At 48.5% G+C, this 16,625-nt stretch overlaps 2 gene segments (V, D, J or C); one reads left to right on the plus strand and one right to left on the minus strand.

Annotated features, from left to right (window-relative positions):
- LOC132023362 (probable non-functional immunoglobulin lambda variable 11-55) overlaps positions 1–16,625 on the plus strand; it is a 1,024,259-nt gene that overhangs the window by 957,611 nt on the left and 50,023 nt on the right.
- On the minus strand, positions 846–1,738 carry LOC132023726 (immunoglobulin lambda variable 3-9-like). The segment is given in 2 exon segments: positions 846–1,240; positions 1,628–1,738. Coding segments are annotated over 2 exon segments (441 nt in total).

Genomic DNA, 16,625 nt, shown 5'->3' on the forward strand with positions numbered 1-16,625 from the left:
TCTGGTGGAGACTGGCATGCACCTTGTGGATTTTGGGGAGGTATCCCAGCTTTGTGGATATATACAGTGGCTCCTTCTGTTCCCTGAGGACTGTCTCTAGGACTCTGGCCATGTCATATTGGGTTCCTGGAAGCAGACTCTGAAACAGGGAAGTGCATGTGTAAAAACCTGGAAGGAGGAGGGAAATGAGCCTGGGCAGAAGGAGAGTGACCCACAGAGAGTGAGCCATCAGATGAACCTCCTTCTTCAGGGAGCTCTCCAGCTGGGACTTTTCAGGACATCTGAGCCAGAGGGAGGGCCTTGGGCCCTGGGCCTCTGAGATCATTCACCTGAACCTCTCTGAGAAGGGACAGAAACCTGGGGAAGCAGATCTCTGAACCAGCAGCATTTTCTAGTGAGGAGCTCTCCTGTGAGCGGCCAGGGGCTCCAGGAAGCAGTGGGTGCATGTGTGAGCCCAGAAGAGGGGATATGGGTGACCTCTCAGTGTCTACTGTACCCATCTGTTCCACTTTGGTAGAGGAGGGTCCTCTCATGGCTCCAGAGCTTCAGGAACTCAGCTGAGCTGGGACAATTTGAACTGTAATCCTGATCAGTCAGGAGAGCATTAGCTCACGATCACCACTTGGAAATGGTGAGATCATGACCATTGGCCAAATGTCTCCCTGTGTCTTTTTTCTACCCAGTCCCTCTGTGTGCAGTTGACACCCAGGCACAAAGAAGTAGGCAACCTAGTGCTGTCGGCTGTAAATGCTCTCCTGACCTCCCTGTGCAGAGCTGCCTGGAGGGCTGGATGGGGAGGAAGGTCTGGGGATCTCAGATGCAGGGACCTGGGCCAGAAGTGCTCCCTATTCTGTGTACAGGCCTCCTGGGGCTGGAGGAGAGTGTGACATAGATGGGGAAAGGGTTTCTGTCTCACTTCTCCATCCGCCTGTGTCAGCGTGAGCATTAGTACCGCTGTCCCACACCTGACAGTAATAGTCAGCCTCGTCCTCAGCGCGGGTGCCGCTGATGGTCAGGGTGGCTGTGTTCCCCGAGTTGGTGCCTGAGAACCGGTCAGGGATCCCTGAGGGCCGGTTTTTATCATTATAGATAATCAGCACAGGGACCTGTCCTGGCTTCTGCTGGTACCAGTGAACACTTTTACCCCCAATGTTGTTTCCCCCACATGTGATCTTGGCCGTCTGTTCCAGGTTCACCGATAGTGAGGGTGGTTGAGTCAGCACATATGAGGCCATGGAGCCTGCAAGAGAGAAGATGAGAGGTAGGTTCCAGCCGGAGTATCACCCCCTGGACTGGACACTACCACCCCTGGTTTAAATCCCAGTGATTCTCTAGATAATTCCCATCCTGATGTCCTCTTTGTTCTCGGGCCCATGCATAGGCCTTGTGGATAGAACCTTTGAACAAATGAGAACCATTCCTCCCCTTGCCCTGGGCAGGTGCAGCCCTTTTGGGGTCAGACGGAGCCAATGACAACAGTGGGAAGAGATTACACCCCACTAGCCCCTCATGACAAAGGATGGTCTTGAGATCTTGTCCGTCAGTGGCAATCCACTGCTGAGCTCAGAGTCATGGCCAGGAGTGTCCAGAACCTGGGGATTAGGGAGTGTGAGCCTGGCCTCAGCACCTGTGCAGTGAGCCAGGACTCCGAGGAGGAGAGGGGTCCAGGCCATGGTGCAGGTCCCTCGATTTTGCTCTCTGAATCTCAAGGCTGGGCAGGGTTCCTCCCAGCCCCCTCTTATCCACCTTGCTGGAGACACCTGCTGGTTATGCAAATGAGCCAGAGTTCAGGGACTGCTGCTGAGGAGCCTTGTGGTTTTAGAAATGGGTTCAGCTATTAAGAAACACACACACACACACACACACACACACACACACACACAAATGGGCCCAGCTCCAATGGACACAGAGATGGGAGGGCAGCTCCTGCAAACCCATCCTCAGCCCAGCTGATTCTCTTTCCCCTGTGTTTCCGTAGCCTGGGGTCCAAACTCTATCCCTCACCCTGTCCTGACCTGGCTCCTGGGGAGGCATGGTCACAACTGAGCTGTGAGGTGGAGTCTGTCTGCATTTTCTGAACCCATCATAGAATGTTTCCTCTGTAGGTACTAGGGGATCATAGGTCAGTTTGTCCTACTTCTAGTTTAGATTGGTGAACATCAAAACAGGAAAAAATTCCTCCCTTGCCAGGTGCACATGGAGTTTTAGGGAGCCATTGATGTGGTGTAGGAATCTGTGCCAAGGAAGAGCTCCTGGGGCAGGTCATAGATGCTGTTCCTCAGTACCCCCAAGGAGCCCTCCCTGAAAGGGACAGACCTAGTGCTTGAGCAAGGATTGAGAGTGACAGAGTGTAGCAGGAATGGGGGTGGGGTGGAGCATCATGAAGTCCTAGACGTATGCTAGAGCCTGAGACAAATTCCACAGGATAGAGATGAGAGACTCCAAGTCAGAATTTTATATCAGAGCATAGGTGATGATAGTGTAGTAAATCTGTACCTTTACCTTCTGGTCTCAGATTCTGGTAAGCAATCCTCCCAGTTAGAATCCCTGAGGCCTTTCCAGGTGATCTCTGTTGCCCCCCTAGTGGCCACCCCACACTGGCAGCTAGAAGTGCAGGGAAATCTTTTGTCCAGGTGGAGATTCATGACCCAGTGTTCACATCCTGGTTCCCCTTGATCCATGCACTGCTGGCATGCATCCTCCAGGAGAGGGTTTGCTCGTCTCTGTGTGGCTCCTGCCAGCATCAAGACTAGGTATAAGGTGTCAGATTACCTATGACAATAGGAAGAGGCTCATGTGAAGAGGAGGCAGGACCCATCTGAGGTATCAGGGTCATGTCTCTGGGGTGGTGGTGGTCATGAATGTCGTTTTAGGGCTGAACACTAGAAGATACAGGACTCAGGGACTGTCTCACTTGATATGCTGCTGGACCACCATATAATCTGATTATAGCTCCTGCTCCAAGGACAAAGACAGTAGGACAATCAACCAACAAAATCTTATTCAGATCCAGCTTGGTCTTCCATAGGTTTCATCCTGGGAAATCAGTGTGAAGAAGACCCAAGTCTTTCTTCGGTTCCTGCCTTGGGCAGAGCAGCATTGGAGACAGTTGCTTTGGTGAGACTGCACACCATCATCAACCCAATCTACCTGCATCTTGTCTTCTATAATCATTGAGAAGTCCCACTATTTCTCATTTCTGTCTAGGTCAGCATTGATCTTGTGGCCCAGAGCTAGCCCACAGACGTGTCATTATTCTGGGGATCTTTCTGGGAAGTTTTGTCTGTGAATGAAAGAAACTGACTAGATTTATGAATGTTCTTTCTCTTGTGCTCATGACTGATAGCTGGAGCTGCAGCAGCCATCCTGAGGTCTGTTGTCAACAACAAGACAAAGCAAAGTCTCCATAGTCACAATGGTGGGAGACACACAGAGGATTTGTGGCCTCAGGGAATTAGCTGTACCTGGAGAACCACCATCTAACTTCAGACTTACTTCTGTCTGCCAGAAAATAGCTGCTTGAATGTTCTTGCTTCCGACTGATATGGGCATACATAGCATTAAAACTTCTGGTCCTGTGGGGATAATGACTAATACAAATCATTCAGTTATTTAAATGATAGGAGAACCTATCATTTAGGTTGGGATTGTGCAGAGAATGAAATGACATCAGACAAAATGACTGGCATGTCATGTGTGGGGAGAGGCTGGAGGAAGCTTCTCTGCAGAGGGGACTGTGTGGCTGCTGTCAGGATGGCAAAAAGGAACAAGAACTGAAGTATGCTTGGAGTCTGTCCCTGTGGGGAATAGTCTGGTTTGTGAGAGGATGTGGGGACAGTGATGACCTTAGGTGTCTGTGATTCTATGCTAGTCGAGTTCCAAGGCGATATTTTCCCATAGGTTATAAAATCGGGGACAGGTGCATGTGATGTGTTAAAATTCTCATGTTATATGTTTCCCGGGAAGGTGAGTCACTAGAGGAGCCCTGTGTTAGCCTCCCTGCATACTGAGTGGGAGGCAGGAGCCCGTTTGTGGCTGACAGTCACTGTGATTTCTCCGTGGCTCACTTGTGTGTTTATGACACATGACATCCAGTTCCTGTCACACACTCCTTTCTATCATATACTGATACACACACATATATATGAATATACTTGTGAGTGCATGTGCACATATATACTGATTGTGTCTGCTGTATATTTGTTGGAGATGTATTTGTGTACATATATGCCCATATGTATGATATATACACATATGTTTTCTGGAGATTTTGAACTCTGGATTGGATGCCAAAGTTGTAGTTTTGGGAATCTTTGCATTTTTAGGAGACAGGCAGTTCCATTTTATCACCAATGGTAAGGTGTGTGTTGTTACCGTAATGAATGGCAGGTCCAAGTTAGTAATCAGACTCATTTTGACAGAGCACAGTGGTTTCAATCAAAGACTTTGTTCCTAGAACTGAAATAGATGGGCACCTTACAATTTTTTGTTTTTGCATGTGTATTTTTAGAAAGCTCCAATGGGCACATACTTTGGCTTGCTACTGAAACTTAACAGAGACTCTAGGTTCCTAATTCGCCACTAAGTAACTATGTGATTGAGCTGCCTGCACAAACTGTGTTATCAGATCAACTATGCCATGGAATTGGGTATTCACAGTAGCTCTCCATCATGGAACAGAAGAGGTAAATTTGAGATCAGGCTTCCCCAGGTCCTGAAGGCACAGGCGAGATGTATGAGGAAAAGGTCTGATGGCCATGACCCCAACCCATACTGCATGTCTCTGCTCTGTCTGGCACAATTATGGCCCAGTAGGGACAATCCTATGATAGCTGATCCCTAGAAAATCCGTGGTTAATTTAAGAGGCTCCTGTGTGATGAGCAGTCAACTGTGCTAGTTAACAGTCGTAGTCCTGCAGCCCTCATCTGGGACAACCCTGCACAATATGGACAATTTTTCAATAAGGCACCATGTGAGCAGAGTGCTTGGTTTATTTACCTGACAGAGAGAAGGACAGAGTGGCTTATTTCTAACCTATGTTCTCTGACTCAGTTTGGCTGGAAGGTTCGAGCCTTGGGAGGAATAAAGGAAGTGGTAAGAGATGTTTGAGGAAGAGATAGGTGAGGAGACCCCACCCCCAAATGAACACAGAGCTATTTGTGTTCATGAGAATGCCCAGAAGTGTGAGTCCTCAATGGGAAATGGTGTTCATACTCGGGTGGATAATGTGACACATCTGGGGACAGTGATTAGCTTTCTTTTGCATCCACTCTTGAACTTGTCCAGTGGGCCTATAGCAAAGTGGCTATGTTGCAAGATTTTAGATTATTCATGGGATATTCCCTAGGTTTGTCCCCTCATAAAGCTGACATGACTGTGGCTTCTTCTGAGGGACCAATCTTCCAAGAGCAGAGACCAACTCAGAGTTCCAGGATGAGACCATTCCCTTAGGAATAAGCCAGGAGCCTGGTGGCAGATGAATGACATTAGACTTCTTCCATCATGGAAGCGATCACTCTGTTCTTGGTGGAAGAGACCTTTACTCTGGATGGGAGCTTGCTTTCTTTGACTGCAGTGCTTCTTCCCAAACTCTGATCCCTGGACTTACTGAATGCCTCACCCACTGTTCTAGTATTCCGTGTAGTTCTGTCCAAAGCTCACATTTCACCTCAGAAAAGGACTGTAATATGCTAATGCACACTATAGAATGTGTGGTTCTACACATTCCACAGTGTGAAATTCACTGGTTCTACCATGCTCCATAGTGTTCGAAACAGCTGGCTGGAATGATGGACTACTGGCCTCTTAGACAGACTTTTTTACTGTCCACTCACATGCAACACCTTGTGGGATTGTGGCAAGTTTTGGCAGGAGGTGATATTTACACTAAATACGTGTCTTATACACAATGCTGTTTCTCCCTTAGCCAGCATTGATGGGTCCAGGAATGAAGAGGTAGAATTGGGAATGTCCGTACTCACTGACATTCTGGTGACCCACTGCAGAATTTTCACTCCCTGTATGATTAACGTACACTTTGCTGCCCTAGAGAACTTAACTGTAAAGGAGAATTGCTTCCATCTCAAAACACCACCATGATTCTGTTCAATAGAACACTGAGACTTCGCCTTGTCACTCTGAGCTTGTCTTGTCTCCATAGATGTTTCTTTGTCCTTCCAGCCTGATCTTTCATACCTGACACTAGACTTAGGCAAGAAAACATGACAGCCTCATCCTGCTTCCTGCACAGGCACCCTGATGCACATGGTGCAGAGGCTGCCTAGAGGGCTGTGTTGGGAGAGAGGTCTGGGAATCTCAGATGTGGGTCCTGGGACAAAGACCTCTGTTTGTCCTCAGTCCTCCAAGGACTGATGGAGAGTCTGACACAGATAGGAAAGTGGTTTGTCTCTCATAGCCCTGTCTGGCTCTGTCACTGTGAGCATTGCTGTTGTCCCACACCTGACGGTAATAATCAGCCTTGTCCTTGGCCCTGGTCCTGCTGGGGTTTAGGGTGGCTGTGTCTTCCTAGTTGGAGTCTTAGCATCAGAGAATCCCTGTGGAGCACTTGTTATTGTCATCTATGACCGGCCAGGGTCCTGTCCTGGCTTCTGCTGGTACCACTGTACACTGAAGATTTCTATACCATCTCCCTGACAGGAGTCACTGGGACTAGGGTCACTGAGCACAGGGTAGCTGAGTCAGCACCAGGACGGCCTTTTTGGAGCCTGGCCATGGGGCTGACTTGGTCCCTTGCAGAGCTGCAAACAGCACCTGATTCAGGGAAAGGAAGTCATGTGGCCTCAGCGTCTACCCCTCCTTTTTCATGTCCTCTCTGCTTCCCCCAGCTGCATTCTTGTCCCATTCTCAGCATGTCCTCAGAATGGAAAACTCTTGCATCCTGACATTTTTTCATCATGGTGCATATGGGAATTTACTTGTTATACATTCACAGGCTGTTGGAGTTTCATCACAACTTCTAGTCTATTTCCACGTGGTGCTTCTGTCTCTGTGACACCACCCACCCCACAGCAGACCAGCATCTTGCATCGTCAATACTTTGATTCCTTTTGTTTTTTTCATCCATGTCTCATGTAAACTTGTGAAAAGTGCCAGAAACCATTCCTGATAGAGGGACTCACTTCAAGTTCTGTGTCTCTGTGAGTCCCCAGGGTCATATCTGTGCACAGGGTTTGAGCTCTGGAGACTGAATAGTTAATGGTCCTTCCTGGGAACTGAGTTCTGTCACTGAAGCAAGGACAGTTCAGGGACCAGAGATGTGGTCTGAGGCTATGAGAATTACATCACTCTGGAGACAGTCTCACAAGGAGGCTGCAGACCTTCCTATCAGGGACCTGTCGCTCTGAGTGCCCTACTTCCTGTCCCCCCGAGACATTCATGAACAAGGGAGTTGCAGTCCCAGATCTTAGTTTGACTGGAGTGGGGCAGAAAATGCAGAGAGTGAGGGGTCACGGTGTCTTGGACATGCCCAGCACAGAAGGGTCAGCTCCCTGGGATCTCAGGTGGAGAATGAAGGGTGGTGCTCCATGTGTGAGGACTCCTGTCAGTGTCCTGGGTAACAATGTGTATCTGACCCTCAGAATAAGGTCCCTGCAGTCTGAGGAGATAGGTTGGAATATCCTGACAGCCTCTGAGTCCTGAATCTTGGACTCCTGTTGACCCCCAGGCCCGGTGTCCCCTTGAGGCTCCTCATGGGCAGCCCCAGCCTCTGTCCTGCTGCTCCTGATGCAGCTTTGCTGCCCCCTGCTGGTGGAGGAGGACTCAGACCAGGGCCTTCCCTCCTGTGGGTCACCCCAGAGCACCTGTCACCTGAGAAGGGGTGTGGACCAGAGTTCCCAGGCTCCCACAGGCAGCGGTCCCCACTGCCCTGCCCAGAACAGCACAGAAGGTCAGAAACATGGTGCAGGAAGTAGGACATGTGCGATTCCTATACCTGTCCCAGGGTTGAAATGCACTGGATAGCCTGCTGTCTTCTTTCAGAAAGGAGAGTGCAGGGTGCAGTGTAGTGCATTTGGAAAGGGTCAGTGTCCAGACAATCCTGTGTGATGTCCCACGACCACCAAATTCCTGTGTATGTAGGAATCAGGACCGATGCTTCCTGCATCTCTATCTGTGTAGTTGGGTTTTACAATCCCTGGGTGATGCTTTTGGTGCTAAATTTAGTTGAGCAGGCAGATGTTTATCTCACTCTCTAGTAATCCTGTATTTACTACTATTTTTATTGTTCCAGGCCTCATCTCCTGGAGATCGGTGTGGGAGGATCTGTAAAGTAGCCCAATCCATAGTTTTGTGGAACTGCATATCTGCTAATTCTGACTTGGATCCACTTGCCGATGATGCAGCTCACAGGGCAGAGAAAACTTTTCCTGGGATCCCACAGAGGAAGAAAGGAGACTCCAACTCCATGGTCAGCTGGCTGAGATCACATGGAGCCTCTCTAATTAGTAAGACTCTTACAATGTTATGTATCATTGGATGTAAAAGAAAACAACAGGTATAACAAGAAGATATTTGCAAATGACAGTACAGACAAAAGGTTGATATCCAGGATCTATAAAGAACTCCTCAAACTCAACACACACAAAACTGGTAATCATGTCAAAAAATGGGCAGAAGATATGAACAGACAATTCTCCAATGAAGACATACAAATGGCTATCAGACACATGATAAAATGTTGATCATCACTAGCCACCAAGGAGATTCAAATTAAAACCACATTGAGATACCACCTTACGCCAGTTAGAATGGCCAAAATTAGCAAGACAGGAAACAACATATGTTGGAGGGGATGTGGAGAAAGGGAAACCCTCTTACACTGTTGGTGGGAATGCAAGCTGGTGCAGCCTCTTTGGAGAACAGTGTGGGAATTCCTCATGAAATTAAAATAGAGCTTCCCTATGACCCTGCAATTGCACTCCTGGGTATTTACCCCAGAGATACAGATGTAGTGAAAAGAAGGGCCATCTGTACCCCAATGTTTATAGCAGCAATGGCCATGGTCACCAAACTGTGGAAAGAACCAAGATTCCCTTCAACGGACGAATGGATAAGGAAGATGTGGTCCATATACACTATGGAGTATTATGCCTCCATCAGAAAGGACGAATACCCAACTTTTGTATCAACATGGACGGGACTGGAAGAGATCATGCTGAGTGAAATAAGTCAAGCAGAGTGAGTCAATTATCATATGGTTTCACTTATTTGTGGAGCATAACAAATAGCATGGAGGAGATGGAGAGGAGAAGGGAGTTGAGGGAAATTGGAAGGGAGGTGAACCATGAGAGACTATGGACTTTGCAAAACTATCTGAGGGTTTTGAAGAGGCAGGGGGTGGGAGGTTGGAGGAGCCCAGTGGTGGTTATTAGAGAGGGCACGGATTGCATGGAGCACTGGGTGTGGTGCAAAAACAATGAATACTGTTACGCTGAAAAAAAAAAAAAAAGCAATATAAAATGTCTGCTTATGACTACAGAAAAAATGTGGAAGAGACTCAACTGCTATAACCCAGGTTGTGCTAGACCTATTAAGGGATACAGAGCACATAGGTGGCATTGCCTCAGCACCAGAGACACTTAAGATATTGGCAACAATGGCAATGTACCCCACTTCAGATGGGAAGTATTACAAGACAGGATTTTGTTAGGGGTGATTATTAAAAAAGAGAGTGAGAGGAAGATCAGCAAGGGGAAGAATTAAGCCAATTAGGATGGACCGAGAGTAGAACGGGGGAATCTTTTTGAAGAAATGAATTTGAAATTAGTTTTAAAATATATAGATAGAATTGAGCCGGTTAATAAAAAATTAGGGAGCACAGAAGGATGTCTGGCAGAATGAGCACATCCAATAGATGCTTGGGTATAGGAAAGCCATTGTAAATAGGGTGAATGGTTCTGTGTCAGCTGTGAGTCTTTCTACATGGAAACATGTCAAGCAAATATAGAATCATATGTGATTGGTAATAAATATGGCTGTTTTTCTAAAAAAGAAAACAACAATAGTGTTTCTTCCTTGAGTGTAAGCTTCCCCATTCACAGCTGCTGAAGCTAATACCTAGAGAAGCTAGCTTCCCAGGAGAAGAGAAGTGGGAGTGAGTCCAGGAGTAGAGTTCAGGTGTGCTGGATTCAGACCTTGGGCTCTGTGGGGGAAGAGCTTGGTCAGTGCAGGCAGGAGTCTGAGGCCAGGCCTGGCTGCAGGGCTTGCATCCCAGGAGTCACTGCCATCCCCAAACTGGCTGGTCTCTAAAGGAGCCCCCTCACCCTGTGCATGGGGAGAGTCAGTGGGGTCATGTCCCAGGTTAGGGCTGGAGAATCTGTGGGGATGCTAGAGGCCATTTGGCTGTGCTACGGCCTGGTCTGGGGCCTACTGGCTCTGCTCTGTATTATTGCTTTCTCTTCTCTCCCTGAGTAGGTGGGAATAATGGGGTCTCATGGCCACACAAGTGGGGACAGCTGATTAGTATATGGGACCATCGGTTGTACAGCTTCAGGAGGCTGTGGGACTCATTCTCTAGGGTCCCACCCCTGCAGCAGCCCCTGGGCAGAGCTCAGGGCCAGGGTCATGGGCAGAGTCCTGTGGGGGCTGAGCTTGTGTCAGTGCTTGGATCAGGACCTGGGGAGTGAGGAGGGTGAGAGAATGAGGAGGGGGCATTTTGTAGGGGTCCAGGCCATGGTGGGGACCTCAGATTACTGCCTACTTGGTCCACTGCTTAGCCGGGCTGCCCCAAACCTCTCTCATGCCCTCCCTGGTCCCCATGAGAATGCTCCTTTTCAGGCTGCTGGAGAGAATCTCTGCTTCTGTGTGGGCTTCATGGATCTGGGTCATGTAAAGGGGTGCTCAACTGTGGGCTCCATAGGGGAACTCTTGTCACTGTGTGTTTGAAAATCTTAAAGGCTCGAGTGAGAAGGGCCATGTGAGGATATTTCTGTTAGTTATTCTCATGCAATATGCTCTGCGAATATTTCTTCTTTTCTTTTGTGTGCAAACTTATAGTCCAGAAAACGTCCCATCTGAATTATTTCGATTCATCTTCCTAGAGTTTGTATCTGCTCCCTGAGAATGTTTCATGTCCCACGTTGTGGAGCAGAATTGGTGGGAGTATTCCTGTAGGTTTACTTACATTTTAGTGTCATTTCATATACTGTGGGGCATTCTTTTTTTTTTTTTAAGGATTCTATTTATTGATTTATTTGTCAGAGAGAGAGAGAGAAAGCAAACACAAGACCACATGAAATTCCCTGTGTCCACCCTCCTGGCCACCTGTACTTGGCTCTGTCTGTGGTGCTTCAGGAGCCTCGCCGTTGGGCTGGACAGGCCCTCTGAGTGTTACAGACAACAGCTGATACAGGGAGGGTGGTCCTGTGGCCTCATTACCTTTATTGTGTTCTTGCACAGTGTCCCCTCTGCATCCCCCAGAGGCAAGCATGTGATCCCATGCTTCCCATATCATGACTGTGGAACTTTCTCAGAACATTTGTTCATAATTCTGTCATTGAGGTGATGGAGGATTATGTCCCAAGGAAGAGTTCTCCCACTGTGCAGGGACAGACCCAACTGAGGATGGTTTGCAGTGACTGAATTTAGTCCAGTTGAGGTGGGATGAGGAGGCATGACGAGGACCTGTGGTAGAGACAGAGGCAAATTCTACAGGAGACAGATGGGAGACAATGAGACAGAATTTTACCTCAGTGTCTATCATACTGTGTCCTCAAAAGGAAATGGTAGTAATAATCAGGTGGATAATGTGACATGTCCGGGGACAATGGTCAGCTTTCTTCTCCATCTAGTCTCTTTTTTAAAAAATATTTTATTTATTTGACAGACAGAGATCACAAGTAGGCAGAGAGGCAGGCGGGGAGGGGTGGGTGGGAAACAGGCTCACTGCCAAGCAGAGAACCTGATGCAAGGCTCGATCCCAGGACCCTGGGATCGTGACCCAAGCAGAAGGCAGAGGCTTTAACCCACTGAACCACCCAGGCGCCCCTTGTCCATCCAATCTTGATCTTATTCAGTGGGCTCCATAGCAAAGGGTCATGTTATACGGCACATGTTTATTTATCAGATGGGTGTTTATTCATGGGCTAGTCACTTTGGATTTAATTTTTATTACAACTCACATCTCCTAGAGCTTGGCATGGGAGGAATTTGAACTCCCCTGCCTGTGGTTTGGTGAATTGGGAATCAGCTAATTCAGACTTGGATATAATTGCACATGACACAGCTCACAGAGCATCTGAAAACTTTTCCTTGTGTACCCACAGAGGCAGACAGGAGACTCCAACACCAAGATTAGCTCACTGAGACCCCATTGCATTTGTCTAATTTAAAACTCATCAATATTTTGTATCATTTAATTTGAAAACAAGTGTTTCTCACAGCAGTATAAGCTTCCTTAATTCGCAGCAGGTAATGTGATTGCCCAGACAGGCTAGTTTCCCAGGAAAACAGAGGCAAGTGGGAGGAAGGGAGGGTGACTGCCCTGATCTGGTTGCGGAGAGTGTGTCTTGGGTACCTCTGGCTCCTCCTGACAGGGACTCAAAGTAGGGGACACTGTTTGGGGGTGTTTCATAATGACTGTCATAGTGCAGTTGTGTGTCTACAACACAACTGGGTAAACAGGAGTGTATGGACTCAGGAGATCCCCTAGGATACCCGGGGCTGTGATGACAGTCATCAATTCAGCAGAGTCCAATTCAGCAGATCTGATAATGGACCAACCTTCCAGAGTGAACGTTTGGTCATGGGGGGCATCATGAGTAGATCAGGGATTTGCTGAGAGAAAGGGATATGGAGTGGGCAATGAAGAAGGTAATTCTAGACTCCATATTGACCTCAGGGTAGTGGTAGAAATGAATAAGATAAAAGTAATAAAGGTTTCTTCCTTATGTTGACATGAATAGGTTTGGTTATATTTTAAGCACATGTTTCTGTTCTACTTCCCTGTTTCATCCCTTCATCATCTAACATCACAGATGCTAACAATAGTTAGCTTTACATCTCATTATTGAAGATATAGATTATCAAATGGCAGGGACAAACATAAAGATCACTATTGGACAATGATACACTTTTATCCTCTTGTGGGAAAGGGGTGAGCATGATTGTAACTGTTCACGGGATATTTTATCATGTTAGGTGGAGACATGGCTGCCAACATTCTCTTTATTTGGAGACTGTGGTGTGGGGGGCGTGGGTGGATTTCTGTGGATGAGGGATCATCTGTGGTGTCTTAAGTGTCACTGTTGACAGGCTGAGCTGTATTTCATAGAATTGTTGTCTGTCCATGTATCTGGATGGGTGTAAAGAGAGATTCTTGCCCCGATATGGAAGGTAGAAGTGAGAAAGGATCTATTCTGTATCTCCGGTGGTGGTTTTGTTTCTTGTGGCCACTTTGTAGGCAGTGGCAACTGCCCCATTATCCACATTTACCATCAAGAAGGATGTGACTGTGCAACAATCTGTCAGAACTCAGAACACCTAGTGTGTCTGGATATTTTTTCAGTGTATAAAAGTATAAGGAACAATCTGATCTGTCTGGAGATTGGACAAGTACATTGGTAATTTGGGTGATAAAGCCCAGCACTGTGGGTACACGCTGGTCTCCTCAGGTCCCTGAGAACCCTGTCAGACATGTTCGCCCTCCTCCATTGTTCCTGGAAGCAGTCTCTGAGGAGGAGAAGTCCATGTGCAGGAAATCTGGAAGGAGTTGGGGAGCTCAGCTTGGGTAGAAGAAGAAGGGCCTGCAGTGAGATATCAGGTGCGGGCTCCTACCTGCAGGGAGATCTCAAGCTGGGACTATTCAGGACATCTGAACCTGAGGCAGGGCCTCAGGGTGCTGGTGATCATTTACCTGAATCTCTCTGAGAAGGGTCATAACTTGGGAAGGCAGGTTTCTGAAGCAAAAGCACTTCCACGTGAGGAGCCCACCTGTGAGCTGTCAGGCGTTCCAGGCAGTAGTGGGTGGGTGTGTGAGCCCAGAGGAGGGGATGTGGGTGACCCCTCTGTCTACTGTTTCCATCCTCTCCGCTCAGGTGGCTCCCACTGATGGCTTCAGGGTTTTAGGAGCTCAGCTTCTCTGGGAAATTTAGACTCTAATCCTGGTCCATTGTGTGAAGAGCGGCCCATAGCACAAGGAAAATGCAGAGATCATGAGCACTGGACAAAAGGCTCCCTCTGTCTTTCCTCCACTGAAGCCCTCTGGCCCACATTCACACACAGGCCCAGAGAGCAGGTAGTCTGGTGCAGTCAGGTAAATGGTCTCCTGACCCAATGAGTGAAGGACTGCCTGAGAGCAGAGTTGGGGAGGATCTCTGGAGGCCTCAGACCTGGGTGCCTGGGCCAGACCTGCTCAGGGCTTTTCCTTCTGGGGCTGGAGGAGAGTGTAATGTAGTCTGGGAAGTGGGTTTTGTCTCACTTACCCACCTGCCTGTGTCACTGTGAGCATTACCACAGCTGTCATAGGACTGACAATAGTAGTCAGCCTCATCCTCATCTCGAGTCCCGCTGATGGTCAGGGTGGCCATGCTTCCTGATTTAGAGGCTGAACACCGGTCAGAGATCTCTGATGGTCTGTCATTATTTGTATTAATCACAAGCACAGGAGCTTGTCTTGGCTTCTGCTGGTACCAATATGCATATCTTTTCCCTAGTACATCTCCAGAGCAGGTGATTGTAGCCGTCTGTCCCTGGGTCACCCACATAGAGGGCAGCTGAGTCAGCCCACTGGAGGCCACGGAACCTGAAAACACAGGAGAGGAGAGGTTGGTGTGAGGTCCTGGGACTCATTCCCAGGGACCCAATATAGAGTCAGTGTTTGTGCTGTGCTCAGAGTTTGGAGCAGGCCCAGCTCAGGTCCCATGAAGTCTGAGCTTGTGTGAAGTGCCTGGGTCACACCTGTGCAGAGAGTGATGATGGGGAGCAGGAAAAGGGTCCAGGCCATGGTGGAGATGCCCAGAGCTCTGCCTCCAGAGACCCCACAGCAGGGAAGACTCAAGCAGGCTTCTCTTATTCCCTCCAGGCCAATGGGGCAGTGATTGATAGTATTTATGCAAATATATTTCCTCCATGCTTTCTGCCTGGATTACTCACTTGTGAGATCAGAATAGGTGACTGAGGAGGAACCCCGGAGCTCCTGGCTTCCTCCATGGAGCTTTCTGGTGAGAAAATCAATCTTGGTTTCCAAGGTCTTGCTTCAATAGTGAAATTCCTGGGATCTGACCCTATGACTCTGTCTGAAACCTCTGTGCCTGAGGTCTACACTGGTCTGGCTCAGGGCCTTGCAGGGTCCTGGACATGGGGTTAGCTGGCCCTCTGAGCTTGCAGACAACCCCTGATTCAGGATCAGTGCTCCTGTAGCCTCATTACCCACCTCCTCATGCCTCTGATCTCCCCTCTGGCCCCCATTGCACTCTAGTCCCTGCTTGCCATGTCATCACATTGGGAAACTCTCTCATTCTGAGGTTCCTGCATGCCTTTCTACCTGGGAGTTGACTTGTTAACCAACCAGCAGCTGTTGGAGATTCCTCACAATGTCTCATGTATTGACACAGGCTGTTTTCATCCCTATGACAGCCCTCATCCCACAAAAAAGCAGAAATTGGCCACCACAATTATTTTCATCATGGGTTCATGTAAACATGTAAAGGCCATGACAAATCTTTGGAAGCTTCCTAGTCTTTGTGGGTCCCCGACGTCACACATTCCCACCTGGCATGGGATTACTGCCCATTACTAATTGGCAGTTAGTAATTGGAACTAGTGGAATCATCTGACCCCTTTAATCAATGCTTTGTCATTGTCACTCCCTCATTGATTGGTTACCATCTCAGCACAAGAGGGAATGCTCTTTATCTGCCTCCCTTTCCCATTCCCTCTCATTGTTTTCACTGTTTGTGCATCTGTCTGTCTGTCCATGCCTACTGGGTTATTTTCTTCCAAGTCATTAACACTGGAAGGCCCCATGTGGGCTTGGACGTGGGATGAGTCACAGTGTGGGTTTGGATATTACATGGGCTTGAGACAGTGTCCCTGCAGGAAGCGGATCCTGTCATTGCACAAGGACAACTCCGGGACCAGAGCTCAGGCCTGAGAAGGGAGCTTCCATTTCTCTCTGGAGACAGTCTCAAAAGGAGGTTGTTGATGCCCCTTCCAGGGACCAAGGACTCACTGGTCCCTGCGTTCCCTCCCTTAGCTACTCCCAAGCAAGGAGCTGCAGCCTAGAAGAGGGAAAGGTGAGCTAAGGGTGAGTGGTCAGGTCGTCCTTGGACATGCCCAGCACAGAGGAGTCAGTGCCTGGCAACACTGGTGGACAGTAAGAGGACTTGCATATCCCACGCAGTGTGTCAGGTCTCCCATCGATATTCTGTGTGTCTGACCCTCAGAATAAGGTCCCTGCAGCCTGCGAAGATAGAATGGATCATCCCAACAGTCTCTGGGGACTGAACCCTGGACCCCTGCTGACCCCCAGGCCTGGTACCCTGGGAAGCCCCAAACTCTGTCTTGCTGCCCCTGCTGAAGCTCTGCGGTCCCCTGCTCGTGGAGCAGGATTCAGTCCAGGGAATGTCCCCTTGCAGGTCACCCTATAGCACCTGCCACTTGAGAATGG

Source organism: Mustela nigripes, chromosome 8 (assembly GCF_022355385.1).
Source record: "Mustela nigripes isolate SB6536 chromosome 8, MUSNIG.SB6536, whole genome shotgun sequence".
NCBI lineage: Eukaryota > Metazoa > Chordata > Mammalia > Carnivora > Mustelidae > Mustela > Mustela nigripes.